Below are 18,075 nucleotides of genomic sequence, written 5' to 3'. Positions count from 1 at the left end.
CCTTTAAACATTAAATCGTTGACAAGCTACTGAACCTGAGAGCGCGAAAAGGTGCAATATTAGTTAGGGATAGGGATTCATAGAAAATACTTAAAATTGTCTACAGAATTCAATAAATATATAGACGCCTCAAAAATATTGGTATAAATTAACATTGCTTGCCCAGGGTTAAAAGATCAAAGAAGAATCTATCTTTTATTATCAGAGAACAAGCAATCTTTTTTAATCCATGAGTTTTTACAGATTGTTTACATCCTGCAGAATAAAAACAAGCTTTTTTACAAGGCATTTTTAACTCAATTGCTCAATTTTCTTCGCCTCCCAGCACGTGACATTAATTCGTATCATCGCCTATGGGGTACAAAGACCATTGTATAAGCTATAAACACTTATATAACTAGGAGACATCGCTGCTATAACAGTAACAAATAGATTTTGGTATATATCGTTAATTGCATTAATAATCACTCGAATGTTTATAAAAAACCTTGTCCATCACGAACCTGTAATTAAACCCCAACAAACTGCACCGGAATCGTGATAACACAGTGGTCTATTATGCAACCCGAATTCATAAACTGTATCGATAAAAATAATCTACCAAGGTAATGAATTACCCACTTCTCCAAAAGCAAACAGGTTATATCACATTATTTGGCGTTATTGGTGTTTTCTACATTGAGCACGTAACTCTGGATTGTTGGCACATTCCTCCAAACGCTAACCTGTCCACTATTTATAGACGCATCGTTTTGATATTTATGTATTGGAAGTCAGCTGATCGCCGGCCTTGACATTGCTCAAAATATCCCATCGGGTTATTCTCTGGAGGAATTTTTGTCTAACCAAAATCGTCACCTTATTCAAAGTGTTGTGCTATCAAGCACAGGTCAACTTAATAATAATTAAGTCACGCGTCATATAATCAATAATTTTTGAAACCTCGACAATAGTATATAGACACACGTAGGGTAAATTTCTTATCTCCCCCCATTCAACAAAAATCACCGATCCGGAAAGTCAGCCGCCCTGGGCCGTCGCCCGACCTCGTCCCTCCCTGAGGCCGGTGCTGGACACACGCCTTGATCATTATCGGTAAACAACCACCATATCCCTCGTTATCTCGTTGCGTGGACAGTGACATCACTTTGTTTCATTAGAATTTTTGACAAGACACGCTTACAGCACAAGACTGTTCTGGTTTAGGGGGAAAGACAACACATTTGGAAGCTGAAGAGGTCATCCTCGGGTTATCTGTCACTTTGCGTGCAAGCGGATCACATGTGAAGGTTAACGAAAAAACTTATAAATATTCAAAATAATTTTCGTAGTTACCAATTGCGGTTCAATGAGTATTATGTGATTTTGCTTGAGAACCTCGAAAGTTGTTGCATTTTTCTTCACTTAATCATGATGGTTTTAGATTTTCATGGTAATTTCTGTTTACGTACAACATCAAAGTATTAAAAAGTATTAAGTTCGATTTCTCGGTTGTTGCAGTGCTAAAGGACGAACCAGATGATTTAACACATTTAGCCCCAGTAGCCGGTGACGTGTGCGTCCCCCTGGACGACCATCCCTTTTTGAACGATATGCTAGACGATATCCTACTCAAAGACAATAGTTTCTGTCCGTTGTTAACCGATGAGCCTTCCGATCCCTTTATATCATATAGGGATTACAGAGACTCGTCTCCGCAGTTACTATCACCAAACCTGTCGAAGGTAAGTGTGGTCTTCGACCAAATGTTTTATATAATAAGTGGTGGATATTTTTAATATCAATCCCTTTGAGTATTCTCTCACTTCATCAGAATGTGAAGTTTTTTTTTTATTGAACTTGTTTTATAGCGGTTACTACATATGTATGTGGGAGTTCAATTTAAATTCCTCTGTTCGTAATTTCTGCAGTTACGTCCGTTTTGGGTGGCAAATGAAATTGCGAAGCCTGGCCCTCTCACTTAACATGGAATGTACCGAATATCGCGATCAAATCGATATGGCGATTTGCTAATTCGAAACTTCTTACCAAATTGACAATTTGCTTTTTGAACTTGATGCTGGCAAGGCCGTGATGCATTCATATCTGCTACTGCAGTTCAAACATCACCTTGTAGTATTTCATTTCTACTCTCAATTGCGTAAGATTATTCACGAAATTTGCATTAAGAGACAGAGTCGTAATTGACGACGTCTTCGCTCTAATCGATATTTTAGCCATTAGGTAGAACTTAAGTAGGCGGCATTATTGTTAGTGACTTCCATTCAGCACACTCGAATTATGTTGCATAAAACTTCACTGGTGGTCATGCAATGAGTGAGGCAAATGCAAAAATAACTAGAGTACGCACGCCTCGTTTTTAAAATAGAAAGTGGTGTGTTTTACGTAAGTTTTGCGACTTGCAACTTTTCCTAGAAAGTCACATGTTAGTCTAATATAAGTTATGGCGAAGCGTTAACGATTTTGAATCACATAATTTATATTTCCTTCTCATTTCCAGAATTCCGACTGCAGTTTACCCTCCCTCTCCAGTCCAAACAGTTCGCTATTGGACGAAGATCAAATGTCGACCTTCATGAACCTCCAAATGGACGATGATCCAGATTTGAACATGAAGGCCCCGTACATACCCATGAACTTCTCGGATGATTTACCACTTCTTATGTCTAATGACCTTATGTGGAATAACACCGAGAAGAGTAAAAGTCATAGTACTAGGTTACCTGAACACAACTCGACGTTGGCACAGATGCTCGGATCATCTGTGAGCAAACGTACTCTTAAAGGTAGCTCAGATAGGGGTGGAGGAACGGTGGAGGAAACTAATCCAGATGTGTATAATAACGATAAAAGTAAGGGCCGCACTTTTACTATTGTTTATATTAGTCACGCTTTAATCACTGAGGGGTTCAGTCATTGTGCTTATGGGTCATTTTAGTTGCGCAGCCACTAGTGCGTGATATTACCTTTTTTTGTCTATAATAATTATATCAGAGACCCAAAATTAGCATTCTAAAGATAGCTCCTTTTATTGTTTACATCACCATAATAATTGCAAAGTTTTTCGTTTACGTGCTGCGTAAACATAAAGGGAAATGTTTATTATCTGCTCCGTGTAAACTTTTTGTTTCCTAATCTAAACTACATTAGGTATGGTCTTATTTTGATTACGTCATGGAAGTGGTATGTGTGTAATATTGTTCTTGTGTGTATGGTTATTAATTTCTTAACGCCATCGATATTTTTTATAACGTTATCAGTGTCAATTGAACAACAGCAGTTATTTAATTTTGTTTACAATTTTTTTTGTTTAGTAAGTCTCAAAATGCTTTTTAATTGTGGTCATGGGGGTAGTAATTTATGTGCAAATGGGGTGTTCAAGACGATTAAGATATTGTTTAATGGTCCTACAGATTCTAGAAAACCAACTAACACCGTTCTTTTATTGATGTACCGTCGTTATTCAAAACCAACAATGTCTTCATCAAGATATATTTTTTCTCTAACTATTGCCGAGATATATAATTCCCATGTTCCAGTTAAATTAAATTAAACCAAGTGAATCATTCACTTGGCAGGTTCTGATGTTCACATGCTTTTTCATCTTGTAAACAACAGAAAACTAATAAGATTAATATATACATAAATAAGGAAGTGTTTAATAAATTGTGACCGCCAATTTTTTTCTTGTTTTTGCGTCAAAAATTATGTATGGAAGACATTCAATTTCAAAAACAATGGTTGCCTATATAAAATTTTATCGAAATGAGAAATTTCTTAGTTGTGGGTGTAGGAGCTGTTCATTTATCTATTATTAAAATTATAGAGTGAAGACCAAAAATTCTTTAGTACGTTTATACCGCATGGACGAAATTGTCGGACCTTTTTGGGCAAATCAAGTTATTTTTTTTATGGTGCAAACCTACGCGAGAGGGTTTACCCGCGCGAATTCACAAACGCCCGTTCATTCGCGTGTATAAAACCTTTCTGCTAAATCATTTTTAAGACAGGCCTGAACGAGTGATGAGTGGAGTGATGGCACGGAAGAGATCGTTGTATCTAGGCCACAAATATAGGAGTTAATACTCGTAGTTGCAATTTAGTAACCCTAAAATTTCATTTAATCGCTGTTGGTTTCGTATGTATATTAAAATCACTTATAGAATGGAAAACTTGTCTACCTTTCGACACCACACTGGTGCCTTACTCAAGGACTCAAGACAACACTACTGATACCATCGTATGTCATGTGCGTCGTGAAATATAATAGAGACATCGTCTAAGATTTTTATTTTATTTCTGACGGTTGCAGGACCTTGATTGTAATTACATGTAATACACAACCAGACGCGATATAGATGAAAACCAGCACGCAAGTTGAACTTATAGTAGTTATAAATAATTACTAGTGTAGTATGAGCGTTATTATGATCACGCGCGTGTGGATTTGGCTGGCGGAGACTGAGTCGTGATAACCGCACGAGTAGATTGCGCAGCGTGGTTATTGGTCATTATGGTTATAGAGTCTGAAGGCTTTAAGAAGAGCATCATTACGTCATAATATTCCCGTTTAACTTTGTGGTAAAACTTAACACGTTTTTCTTACTAAACCTTTCAGACTCTAACGTCCGAGCATTGTAAGAAAAACACCGCTACGTCATTGTTTTACCACACAAACATAGTTACATGGGAACGTTATGAAAAAGCGTGAAAATCTCATCAATTCCATTCATCAAACTGATGATGAACGCTTGACCACAGTTCTTAATTTACACGGACACCCTTCCTCGTACGATAATTTTTTGAACGTTCCTGGTCACACGAGTGAACAATTTTATATTTCTGAGATTTTCGGCGAGGCGGTTGTGCTCGTCTGAAATCCAAAAAGGCAGATTTCCATCCAAATTTACTCTGTCATGCCTCCAAGAACCCGAATACTAATCTCCTTCGTGTAAAGGTCACTAATGGCCTTCAGAAAAGAGTTGTTTTAAGTCAAGCCAATTCGATTTCGCCTTGGATTATAAAGATTTTTTTAAAGCTATAGGGTAAAAACGCATGTATATACCAAATGTAATTGCTGCTGCATTTAATCTTTGGTCTAAATCGGTCCATGCGGTGTCTTATAAGCGTAATATGTAATGACCACTTAAAATCCAAGTTCAAAATCAAGATAGTGGCAATGAACACTGGGTTGTTTGTATTACAAGTACTGTTTTTATATTCACAATGAATTATATACACCCTTTTCTTTTTCAGCTTCCAATCCAAGTTGGAGTACGAAGCTAAGCCCGAAACTAGAAGTGGAAAGTATAGGTCAAATTGATCGATCGTCGAGCTTAAAACGGTCAAACAACTCGAGCTACGAGCACCAAACGAAACGAGTTAAAAACGAGCCTAAGGAGAAGGTCTCTTCTGAATTACTCCATCAACTCATGTCTAACAACCATCAAAGGGGTCGACCTAAGAGCAAGACCAACAACTGGATACTGGACACGGGTGGAAAGGCCGCCTGTATATCCCAACCTAGTGATAGTGTCTTAATGAATCTTTTGGTAAGCGGATTCGATATCCGAGCTGGTTACATATGCCTTGCCCCCTCAAAATCGAAGCGATGAGTTCGTCTTTTACTTGACCTTTAAATGATCTTTTAAGCTGTGTCGCTGTAGATAGTTACTGGGAGTAACTATCGAGGAAGACTATATGAAGAAATGTGATAGTTGATGGATGAACTGAAACGAGATTTTTTTAGCGAATTTATTGATGCTTTTGTGGCCGAAATCATCCGAATTGTAGAGCACGGTAGCCAACCACTTAGGAGCGCATCTCTATTGAACTCTAGCTCAATATATTGAAGACAAAAAAACGGATATTATTATGTATTTTTAGGTTCTATACAGAAAGGACATATCAGCCCAGGCGTACGAAACAATAAAAAAACGAGGAAGCTGAGGTTTTTTTAGCTGATATAAGGGTTATTTTTGTACGGGATAGGAAGGCACTTGGATTAATGTTAAGTGTACTTTGGCATAAAATTGCAAGTGAATGACGAGGTAACCTATTAACGACGGGATTGTATAAAAGTGTCAGGATTCCTCTAGCAAATATCATTTACGCGATTTGCGCTTCAATTTATCCAGTTAATTATGTTTGAACGTTCAACATTCAAATCGATTACGACTTGATACACAGTAACTTAACGTGTTCCGTATTTGTCTTTGAATTAACTGTAGTCGCTCATATGCATTTATGTACGGAATCATTCACAAGTCTTCAAATGTGGTTCTAGAGTAACTGCGGTACCATAAAGAGAGTGTATAAGAGTTTTCAGAAATAAATTGCAAATACAGTTGAAGATTAAAAGAAAAAGAATGTCGTTTTGCCACATTTTTAATGGACTAGAGATCTTCAACTGTCTCTGCAAATGAAAAGCAAAATTGTCTTTTTGAAGTCAAAAGTCGGAATTTTACTAAAAATCCCTTTTTGGTTTATAGCTTCTCAATCATGGGAGTAAAGTTAAATTCTCAGTTAAATGTTTTGCAATTCTGATATTAGAAGGATCACTGATTTCTGAAGAATTTGACCACTTATGAGCTTCGCTTACATAAAAGTCAACTTTATAATTTTAATTCAAGCAATAAATGCAGATGTTTTCTTTAAAATGCATTTAAACATACACCGCTCACCCGTAATAGGTTATCTCACTCATATAAGATTTATTAAATTTCCGGAGTTTAACTTATGTTCATGGTTATATTGATGATAATATAATTAATAGAAATTCTAGCTGTTACTAATATAGAGGTATATTTAATTGGTTGCCTTCCTTGAGAAATTCTATTCCAAAGAAAGTACAACAGAGATCAGGGAAAGACTACGTTACTGCCTGTGAAAGCTAATATTGGAATTAAGGCGTTTGAGAGATATAAGTTGAATTTGGAATAAATTTGTTGTTTTACAGAAAAATTCATCACTGGAATCCTCTTTGTGATCACGAAGCAAAATAACAGTAAAGAGGAATCCAAGTGAAACCTCACTGAAAGCTTGGCATTTTTTGAGATTTATGCATAATTTTTTTATCTGAAAAACATCAAATTTTGAGCTTTTAGGCAATTAAAGAAGTCGCAAGTTTTTAGTAAATTGACTCAAAAATTGACTTCCTAGACAAATTAGAGTGATCTTCATAGAGATATAAATAAACGCGAGGTGTGAAATGTTCCAAAATCTTTTACATCTAAATTATAGTGCAACTAAACAAATCTATTAATTCTTGCCTACAGTAGGTACTATGAAAAAATACAAGGTGTCCCATTTTTAGTGTACTTATTTTTACATAAGTATAATCTTATGATTTGGAATTGCCCAGCAGATTTAAATTCTAGATATTTGAAGAAAACTTTTGATTATGTTTAAACATTGGATTTCCGCCTAAAGTGCACTTTACAACATTCATTGGGTTTTAATTTAGGATAAAAAAGTAAATGAAAACTTAACAACTTAAAAAGAAATCCCTGCCAACCTTCAGCAACAATCAATTTTGCCACCCTATATACAAATAGATAACTATTTTAATATCTGCTGTTAATTAATTTATTGCTGTTTATTAATCTTAAAAATTCCCATGGAATTAAAAGTCATAATTGGGACACCCTGTACGTAAACTAAACTAACATTTTTGTGTCGTTCATCAAGTTTTCTAACGCTTTGAGCCTGCTCTAACTTAACTGTTCCCTAATAGTATATTTGCCCTATTTTAGTGCAACCCAACTAACGTGTAAATAGCCGTAGTTTGAAAGTGTCTAATGCCCGTTTTAACAAAACTAATAAATGCGCTTACATGGTGTAATATATCATCATAGAGATATTTCAGGAAACCATAGTATACTCTGCAAAATAATTTAAAAAATACTCATAAACCTATATTCAAAAATGCACCATTTTCTATATTCAAGATGACAAAATATCACTTTTTTTCTCATATTTTACGCCTTTCTCCCGTATGTCTTGAGTTAAGTAAGCCCAGTCTACCTATTACGGTCTATAATTTAAGATGCCATTATTGAGTTTCAGTCATTTTAATTTTTTTTTGTCGATTTTTCGATATAAATTTTAAAAATTTAACTCAAGGGACACATGAGAAAAATGCAAAATATAAGTAAAATTTGAAACTTTGCCACCCTGTATATTGAAAATGGTGCGGTTTTGACTATGGGTCTATTAATATATTTCTTTATTCCGCAGAGTACTATTGCCCCCTGAAATATCTCCATAATGATATCTTACACCGTGTATAAAACTAAGACGACTGTGATCAAACCTACTTATTTTGTGCTCTCTATTGATTCACACATTCCAACTCGATTTGATTTGGTCACAATTACCACCTTCCTTCTCTGCAACGAACGTCCATTCGCACCCCTCGAAATATAGCATAGTTGACACTTCTATAGATATAGATTTCATCTAATTCATGTTTCATGTTCTACCTATTTAAAAATTCGTTACCCTATACGAAAATTCTAATCAATGTTGTCCTGGTAGTTGTTCTATTAGATTTAACGTCCACTTGTTATGAAAAAGTCTCTAGGTGTCTATTTACCGAGTTTCATAGATTTCATATTGTAGATACGAGACAGAGGTGCTTTTTAGAATTCTGAAATTGTTTTATTTCCTTTGAACACGTTGGTATTCAATTTGCCGTTCTTGAAACGAAAAATAAACATTGTCGTCATGCGCATCATTGTGAAACACACTCAGGTAGTAGATTTAGTAGTAAATAATAGCAGACCTCATATCCCTAACCCATCTCTACACAATTTCCCTATTTTGAAATATTTTTTCAATCTGCAATTCACTTACCCTTAAGTGCCAAATCTTTGGAAGATTCTAAAAACAATATATTTGTTGTTATTCCCCAAGACGGGTTTGTGATAGTTAAGAGTCAATGCTTTTTTGGTTTTACGAGCAGACTTCTGTTTGCAGTTATTAGTAAAAAAAAACATTGTTGAAAACGAATCTAAATAAATTGTTTATTATTATTATATTTCCATTAAATAAACCAGTGTGTTACTCTCTGGGGTCTGAAACATACTAAATGTCGTTGTGTTTGTATATAAATGTTGTTATTTTATTACAGCAATAAAAATAGTAAAAATAAATATTAGTGATATTAGTAATCTTTTATAAAGATTATATTTTTAGATTATTGTGTGTATAATTTATTTTACCGGCATATTGTCGCAATATGTCCGTTGTTGTCAATAAAGCGAATTTGAAGTACGATTTGTTGTTCTTTCTTACCTTCTAAAATGCTCCACAAGCCTGCCATTTTTAGAAAATATGTAGAGCTACAGATAATTGACCTTTCCTACCAAATTCCAAAATGCAATTATACTGGGGGTGCCTCAAACAGCTCACTGGGAGGATGCACTCCGAAAGGCCAATCCTCACTTCTAAGAACAAAACATAAACGTAAATTCTCCGGTAAGAAGATACATAATTTCATTTTTTCCTCTATTTTTATTATAGCGTCAGCTCCTGAAAGTTAGTCCAATACTGTCCTTATGAAGGGGAGTTCTTAGGGGTAGTGAGGTGGTGATTAAAGATTTCGCCTAGAGTGCCAGATTTGCTAAGGCCGGTCCTGGATGAATCACATGTTAATTACTCCATATACAACGAACACCTCAGATTGAAAATCACGATAGGCCGATCACTTATGGGGAAAATACAGGGTGTTTCATGAACATATCGATACACTTTCAGGGGATGTAGAGCTCATAAAAACAAATATTTAGAACGGAAAAGTTAGATCCGAAATCGCTTCGTTTCCAAGATATAGGGTGTTTAATTTCTTTTTTTTTATATTTTTAAATATTTCAAAAACGATTTGGAATATGGACATTAAATTCGGGATACGATATGGAGGAATAAATGTGCATATTCTGAAATAGGCAGAATATTTCCACCCACATCAGTGGTGTCTGTGCGGCCATTCAATAGGATGTTTTTAATGAAAAAAATGGTACACCACTGAATTTTTAAATATGAATATATTTTTTTAATATTTCATCAATTCCTAATAAAAAAAGGCCTATTAGTGTTTTGTTGCTCGAGGTAAAAAATAATTTCTTATTCATGTGCCTACCAAAAAACCTCATAGGTTTCCAAACGTGATTTTTTTTAAATTCTTTGGGAGAAACTAATTTAGTTTTCTTTTAGTAGAGGTAGAAGAGATAAAGGCAAATATTTTTTGTCTAATAAAATATATCCGCAAATTAAAAATAAATCGCCCTTGGAAACCTATAGTGGTTTTTTGGTAGACACACGAATGAGAAATTATTTTTTATCTCGGAAACGGGTACTTAAGCAACAAAACACTAATAGGCTTTTTTTTATTAGGAATTGATGGAATATTAAAAAAATATATTCGTATTAAAATAGTTAGTGGCGTACTATTTTTTTATTAAAAACATCCCATTGAATAGCCGCACGGACGCCACTGGTGTGGGTAGAAATATTCCCCCATAGCTCCCGCCATAGCGTGTCCCGAATTTTATGTCCGTATTCTAAACCGTTCTTGAAATATAAAAAAAAAGGAATTCAACACCGTGTATCATGGAAACGAAGCGATTTCAGACCTAACTTTATTCGTTCAAAATACTTGTTTTTACGAGTTCCAAGTCCCCTGAAAATTTGTCAGTATGTTTATGAAACACCCTGTATAAAAGAATTTCAATGATTCATGATCAGGAACTGAATTATATGTCTGCACCGACAGCCAGGAAAACCGATTCCTGACCGTCAGAAATCGTAGGAAGTATGCGCAATTTACCTGACGATAAAATGAAAACGAAGCAGTAAATTAATGACAAGCCGCTATTTCCAAATTTAAATTCCCGCAAAATTTGTCAGTACTTCAATAATTTTGCCTTAAAATCCGATAGAAGAATCCCTGTTTCAAGTACATTTTTGGCATGGAAATGTCGATTCGACATATGGTATATGTGAAAAATAATCGGTGGGTTTGGTAAAAGCCGATAAAGCCCTTAAGGGTCATATTGTTGAGATGCTAACAAATTTACCACACAGATAAATTCCATGGACTTGATGTAATACGTTGGTCAATTTTTTACTTTTCGTGGACGCTATCTCCAGGGAAACCAGTAAAATTAAATTTTCAAAAATGGTGAGAACTGGGAATCAGTCACTATAATATTCATCTAATTTTCCAAATTTTATCTCTTAAGGCGATGGCCGAAATAAAAACTCTGAAAAAGCAATTATTTACGGGTGTTTTATAGGTCTGTCTCTCATTATCTTGGGACTAACTGACTCTAAATTAATTCTCTGCAAGTGCATCTTTAAGTGCTAAATGCAATTTTAAGTAATTAGGAAAAAGATGTAGATTTTTTCTTAAATCTGCAAGATGTGCGTCTAAGGATCCTAAATTAGTGGTGGACGAGTTTATTCCTACTTAGCACTTAGCACTATGGCCTGCTGCTACTTACCACGTGCCAGAAGTGTCGAATGCCACCAGTTGTGAAAATTGATCAGTTTTTTAAGGGCTTGAAAGCTGAAGTAATTTTAGCGTCGATTCTTCACTGTCCAATTGAGGCGTGACAGTCGTCAGCAATAACTAGCTGTCAGTTCAAATGTTATGAACTGCCTGAAATAACAACCTGTCCGTCGAATTAACATACAGCAACTCTATGCTAAAACTGCATGCGAAGTACCTTATGACGGAGTTGTTAGCCAACAATTGTAGTTCCTTAATTGGACAATAAAGGATCTTAATTCTTTTAATAGCGGAATATGGCTATTTTTTTTCGTTTCTCGCAAATAACTCTTAACTTATTTAGAACACATTTTTCTTCCGGTTAGTTCCGAATAGTTGAAACTCACGAATTCATATTTTTTGCTATTTTGGACTAAAAGGTATATTGCTCTGGCATATGCGAATATTCGCAGCCAAATTGATAATTTCGTTAAAGAAGCGCGGAGTAGCATCAAATTGCTCGGACGAAAAAATGAAGCTGAAAGGGAGTAAACTAACATTGAAAGGGAAAAAATAAACAAAATCTGGAAAATATTAAAATAACCCCAATTATCTCAAAAGACAAGTCATTTCCAATAAAGACCCAAATGCCTCGCTACGTGGAAAATTATATCAGATAAGATATCAGTGGGGAATCCAGAGGGGGGGAGGGGGGTACTCTAGGGGCAAGTTACATTTGCCAAATACTCCATAATACACACATCCCTAGTACTCCCCAATGGATTTGCCATTGATTCATGTGAGCCTGGACCTGCCTTCGATATTCGATATTCAGTATGGCATTGGCGTCTCGCGATGTTTTAGAAGTCAGTAATTTTTGAAAATTATTTTCTTCGTCTGTTTTTTTTAAATTTTGAGAATTGCCTCAAAATTGCATTTATAGGTGCGGACATGCTCTACTGCTATTCAGTCAGTCAGTTTTTCGTTTCGTTTATTAAATCAATTTGTATATGATAAGGAGTTTTGGCACGCGCGTTTTGTGTCGACTGGGTTTCTTTCTTTATTACACTGTGATTCTGTGAGAATACTACCATTTTAATGTTGGTTTTAAGCACTTTTATACCTCTGCCTTGTGTAAAGTAAGTATGTTTGATATTTTTAAGACCATTAAGAGATAACGAATCAATGTGATTGGCGAACTAACGCAGCATTTTGAACTATTAGGTTGTTCGGAAAGTAATTTCGTTTTTTCCCGACAGAGGATTTAATGGTATTTTTTTGCACTTAACCTCACACTTAAGCCATATAATTTTTATATGCTTTGAGAGCTCATATAACAAGGCTTGTGTGTGAAACATTTCAATTAATTCTACGCAGTAGTTTTTGGTTGGTGCCCTTTTAAATATGGAGAGCGATAAGCAGCATTTTCGACATATCCTACTGTTTTACTACAGAAAGGGTAAAAATGCTGTTCAAGCCAGAAAGAAATTGACCGATGTGTATGGAGAAGGTGTGTTGACAGTACGCCAGTGTCAGAACTGGTTCTCTAAATTTCGATCTGGCAATTTTGATGTCGAAGATGCACCACGTTCGGGAAGGCCGGTTGAAGCTGATAAAGACGCCATAAAGGCATTAGTTGATGCGAACCGTCGAATAACAACACGTGAGATCGGATTGAAGTTAAATTTATCGAATTCAACAGTTTATGACCACTTGAAAGGCCTGGGATTATCCTCGAAGCTCGATATATGGGTTCCCCATGTTCTCACAGAGAGAAATCTGTGTCGCCGCATTGACGTCTGCGATTCGCTTCTCAAACGTGACAAAAATGATCCGTTTTTGAAGCGCATCATTACTGGGGACGAAAAATGGGTTGTATACAACAACGTCAAACGCAAGAGGTCATGGAGCAAAAAAGATGAATCGACTCAAACCATTTCCAAAGCCGATATTCACCAAAAAAAGGTGATGCTGTCTGTTTGGTGGGATTTTAAAGGAATCGTTTTTTTTGAGCTTTTACCGGATAACACAACGATTAATTCGGAAGTCTACTGCCAGCAGCTGGACAAACTGAAGGATGCACTTCAACAGAAAAGACCCGAACTAATCAACAGAAAAGGTGTAGTGTTTCACCAAGACAACGCGAGACCTCACACAAGTTTGGTCACTCGCCAAAAGCTTTTACAGCTTGAATGGGACACAATGCCACACCCACCATATTCTCCAGACCTGGCACCATCGGATTATTATTTGTTCCGGTCACTCCAAAATTTTTTAGACGGTAAAACTTTCATCTCAAATGATGAGGTCAAAAACCACCTCGATCAGTTTTTTGCCAGCAAAGACAAAAAATTTTATGAGCGTGGAATTATGCTACTACCAGAAAGATGGCAAAAGGTGTTGGACCAGAACGGCCAATATATAATTTAATAAAGCATTTGTTTATTATACGAAAACTGTCATTCATTTTCACATAAAAAAACGAAATTACTTTCCGAACAACCTGATAGAACAGTGTATTAAGGCATATCTCATACAATATGCTTCCACTGTTAAAGGTCCTATATGTAGACTTAAACCTTACGTAAAATACAGGTGGAAGGGTTCCTTATTTTTGGAAATTAAGCACATTTTTTTATGTGCTTACTTAATTTTATTACTTTTTTAAATTCTTTTATTTACTTAATGCACTGTTCTTGTCGTTCTTTATGGTCTCGATGTGATTATTTTGTCTAGACAATAGCACCACTAATTTTTTCTTTCCAGAAACCACCAGAAAATTCCTCGATTTGAGAGTTATGTTACGTAATGGTTAAAGTTAAAACGTGTATACCCCACAAAAGAAATTATGTCCATTAAGCAAGGCAATATGTATCCAACTGTCCCTTATTTTCCAACTCTTCATTAAGTACTCCAATCCATGATTTACTTTAGGAAAACCAGAAAAATTCGATACCTGAAAGTCCTTCACAATCGAGGCCTACCACAAGGACCACACCCAAAATCGACCTAAATAGCCCCAACATAGCTGCCCGCAAGAAAATGCTGCAGCAGCAACTGGAACAGAGGTTCAAGAGGGAAGGGGAGGCCAGGAAGAAGCTGATGCGAAAGAATTCGCTATCTTTGTTGGACCCGGAAACCACGGGGGTGCCCTCTTTGTTGGATTTAACGCAACAAGATTGTGAGGCAAGTATTAGCCATGTTTGACCTAAGAAGGACTGGCAACGCTGCGCTTATCGTTTGTTTGGCGTTTTTAAAGTTGGAAATCATTGGTGAAACGGCAGACCTTGAGAGGAGCAATCGGTCATATTTAAGCGGACAGCGTTGCCGGTTGTTTAAGAAAAAACAAACTTCGGGGAAACTTGGACTGCAATGTTACCGACACTTGGGTTGTACAGGGTAGCCCATTTTTATATCAAAAAATTCTTGAAAAATTATTAACAAGAGAAAATATTTTTCCTAACTCACGAGGAAAGTATCTTTTCAGCACTCGCGTTGTTCGCATCTCACTTAGTAAGAAGAATAACTATTCCCTACAAGCATGCAGCAACGTAGATTTGAAAGCTAAAACTAGCTTGCTTAGACTTTGTTATCTTCTACAAAGAATTCTCACACATGGGCTGGTAGGAAAGCTATTGTACCTAACACTTGCGAAAGTGTCTTTACCGCACTCGATTGCTGAATGCTATGATATTCTACAATATTGCTATTTTCCAGGTGAATGCTCCAGTTAACAGTTCCCTATTACAAGGAGAAGAGTTACTGATAGCACTTGAAATCGCCCAGAACATGTAGCTAGAGGAGGACGTTGTCGCAACCATCAGCGACAGTGTTAGTGATAGTAAAGCAGCACCTCGAGAGTTTGAAATTTCTCTGATTGTTGTCAAAGGTGATGTTGTCACTGTACAAAATTGCAAAATCACTTTAGCCAACGATTAAATCTAGCCTTCGATAGGCGCACTTTGCGGGGACGTTCAGGATATGTTTAATTTTAAGGGGCGTTTTGTAATTTTAAATAGAGGTGGCCGATTCTAGCCGGACTAGTTTAAAACCAGCCACCTCTATCTGCTTTTACTAAAGATCTTCATTAAAATTTATCTGAGAAACTCGAATGACACTTAAGTGAGTTTCCTATTTTTATTTGTGTTAGTGGTGTAATTTATTCTCTCTGTTTCGTCAGTTACTGCTTTTGTCCTAAATGATTCTGAAGGGCGATTGTTCTTTTGGTTTTTCGAGTCATTTATCGTCGATACAAAGGGTTTGCTTTTTGTGATTGTTTCGTATTATAGGTCTAAGTTTTAGCTAAGTCTCGTCCGTGCCTGTAACGTGCGTCCGATGTCCCCAAATATACGCTAAAAAGTGAAAAATATATATTTTTATATAGACTGCAGCAGGTGTCTTATAGAGTGGGTACTAAGGTATAGTGGTTAGTCGAAGTACACGACTTTATACAGAGTGTAACATATTATCATGGAGATATTTAAGGGGGTAATAGTACTCTGCAAAGTCGTAAAAAAATGCTAATAGACCCATAATCAAAAATGCACCATTTTCGATATACAGGGTGGCAAAGTTTCTCATATCTTGCGTTTTTCTCACGTAAGCATTGAGTTAAATTTTTGAAATTTTTTATACCTATTTTCTGTAAAACCCTCTACAACAAAATGTAGCCACATACAGGGTGTTACATTTTTTGGGTCATGTACTAATTTATAGTTTACATTTTTTTTTTGGAATACCTTGTATAAATTGTGACACCAAATTTAAATTACTTCTTCAATTCTTTAGTTTTCTTGAACTTTTTTGTCTCTTTCAGTACTTTCGTATCTCACGCTTTTCGTAAAATTTGCAAAAATATTTATAGAAGAAAAAAAAATCATCCGGTTCACTTATCAACTATCTGAAGCAATTCGTAACATTTAATAAAATTTCTTAAAATAAAAATAATTCTAAATGAAAACAAAATTATTGAAACTATTGACAATCTGCCACACTGTATATCGAAATTACTGCGTTTTTGACCATGGATCTATTAATATTTTTTTATTAGCTTACGTAATACTATCGCTCATTTAAATATCTCTGTGATAATATGTTACATCCTATATAGATTACGGAAAATTCATTAAGCTTTGTAGAAGCAGATTAATATAAATTCTTTCAACTTCGGGCTGGGTTGTTTTTAGAAATATTACTATTTTTGTATAAAATAGATCCGGCTTCAGAGTAAATTTCGTATTAATGTGCCTCCAACAAATAAGAGAATTGCAATACAAACTGCAACTAACTTCGGTAACTAATGTCCACACAGACCAAAGACTTTTTGAACATAAACATATATATGTATATTTATATAACAAAATCCAAATATAGCAAATTTTATTGTGTTAGTACTAAACTGACTATTACTTTTTCATCATTCTTATGTCTATCTCAAATATTAATTTTAACGTTGTTTTAGTAACAGAACAAAGATGCTTTCTTATTTAATTTGTCTATTATTATTAGACACTGCCTTGTAATTCTCAGCCCTGCTTCTCGTATAATGCTGGAACTAAAACCGATTTTTAGGGTCGATTAGTTTTCTTATTTGATTTGCCCCATGGATTGTTTTAATTTTCCGGCGATTCATGCGTTTGAGATTTTGCCTTTTTTCAGTTTCCTTTCAAATGAAACCAAGGACTAATTTTTATTATTTCGTCTTCCTAAATTTAGGTTGCTGGTTTCTATTACTATTTTAAGACATTTTTCCGATGCCTCGACAGTCACCATCGGCCATTTACTTCAAAATTTGCTGCAGCTCAGAAGACATTTTAATGAAAATGTTTTCTCCATCTACCTGACATGTAATTACTTTTATTAATGAGTCTCATTAATATTATTTCAAGCTCTCTTTCACTGCAAAATATGTAATTTTGATTGTCTACAAAACAGAGGAATACACAGTTTCTTGTGTAGACTTCTACGTTAGTGTCCGAAATTAGTTTTGAAAGTCAAAAAACGGCAATTTAATGTGTTTTGATCAATTTCCCGTTAAAATTAGGTTACTGCCATATACAAGTAGGTAGTCGTAAGCGAAAGAAGTTTAGAAATAATTTAGCATTTATTTTTAAAAAGGTACTAAAGTGTAAGTATATTATATGCACGTAACATACGTGTCAAATTTTAACTTTTTAGAAATAGACAAATATGTATTCAATTTATAAATAATCTGCATCATATAATGTTAAGATGTGTGTAATTGCAATACAAATCAAGTTTTTTTTTAGAAAAAGCTCTTGTTAAAGAAAAACTCGTCAGGATACTTCAGAACGTTCCTCATTCCCAATTACAAAACCAGGGGAAATTACATATAAACACATCCAGACACAATTGGGTTAATATTATACAATACAAAGAGAAGATCTCAGTTTATTACATCCTAAATCACCGCATGCATTTAACACTCGTGACTAACGAAACTTATTTTATATAAACGAGTAATATAGGATCAAGTTAGTGTTAGGGTGTTTAATCAGTGTATTGTATTATGATTTTGGAGGGAGGAAGGACAAATAAATAGTATTCATGGGAAGTTAAGTTGT

At 35.3% G+C, this 18,075-nt stretch overlaps 1 protein-coding gene across 4 annotated transcripts in view; it reads left to right on the top strand.

Annotated features, from left to right (window-relative positions):
• The window catches only part of sima (similar), a 70,484-nt gene extending 52,419 nt beyond the window's left edge, over nucleotides 1-18,065 (top strand). For 2 of the 4 annotated variants that reach the window (XM_066406640.1, XM_066406637.1), the window contains exons 9-13: nucleotides 1,501-1,724; nucleotides 2,501-2,852; nucleotides 5,257-5,552; nucleotides 14,426-14,677; nucleotides 15,209-18,065. In XM_066406640.1, the coding sequence (XP_066262737.1) occupies nucleotides 1,501-1,724; nucleotides 2,501-2,852; nucleotides 5,257-5,552; nucleotides 14,426-14,677; nucleotides 15,209-15,286 (1,202 nt within the window). In that variant the 3' untranslated portion in view covers nucleotides 15,287-18,065. Of the gene's footprint in view, nucleotides 1-1,500; nucleotides 1,725-2,500; nucleotides 2,853-5,256; nucleotides 9,280-14,425; nucleotides 14,678-15,208 lie in introns of those variants that run through there. The other 2 variants (XM_066406638.1, XM_066406639.1) reach the window with 2 other exon arrangements.
• Nucleotides 18,066-18,075: the final 10 nt, after the last annotated feature.

This window comes from Euwallacea similis, chromosome 3 (genome assembly GCF_039881205.1).
Source record: "Euwallacea similis isolate ESF13 chromosome 3, ESF131.1, whole genome shotgun sequence".
Classification (NCBI taxonomy): Eukaryota; Metazoa; Arthropoda; class Insecta; order Coleoptera; family Curculionidae; genus Euwallacea; species Euwallacea similis.
Note: the sequence above shows the minus strand (reverse complement) of the source record. Positions and strands in the feature narration are given on the sequence as shown.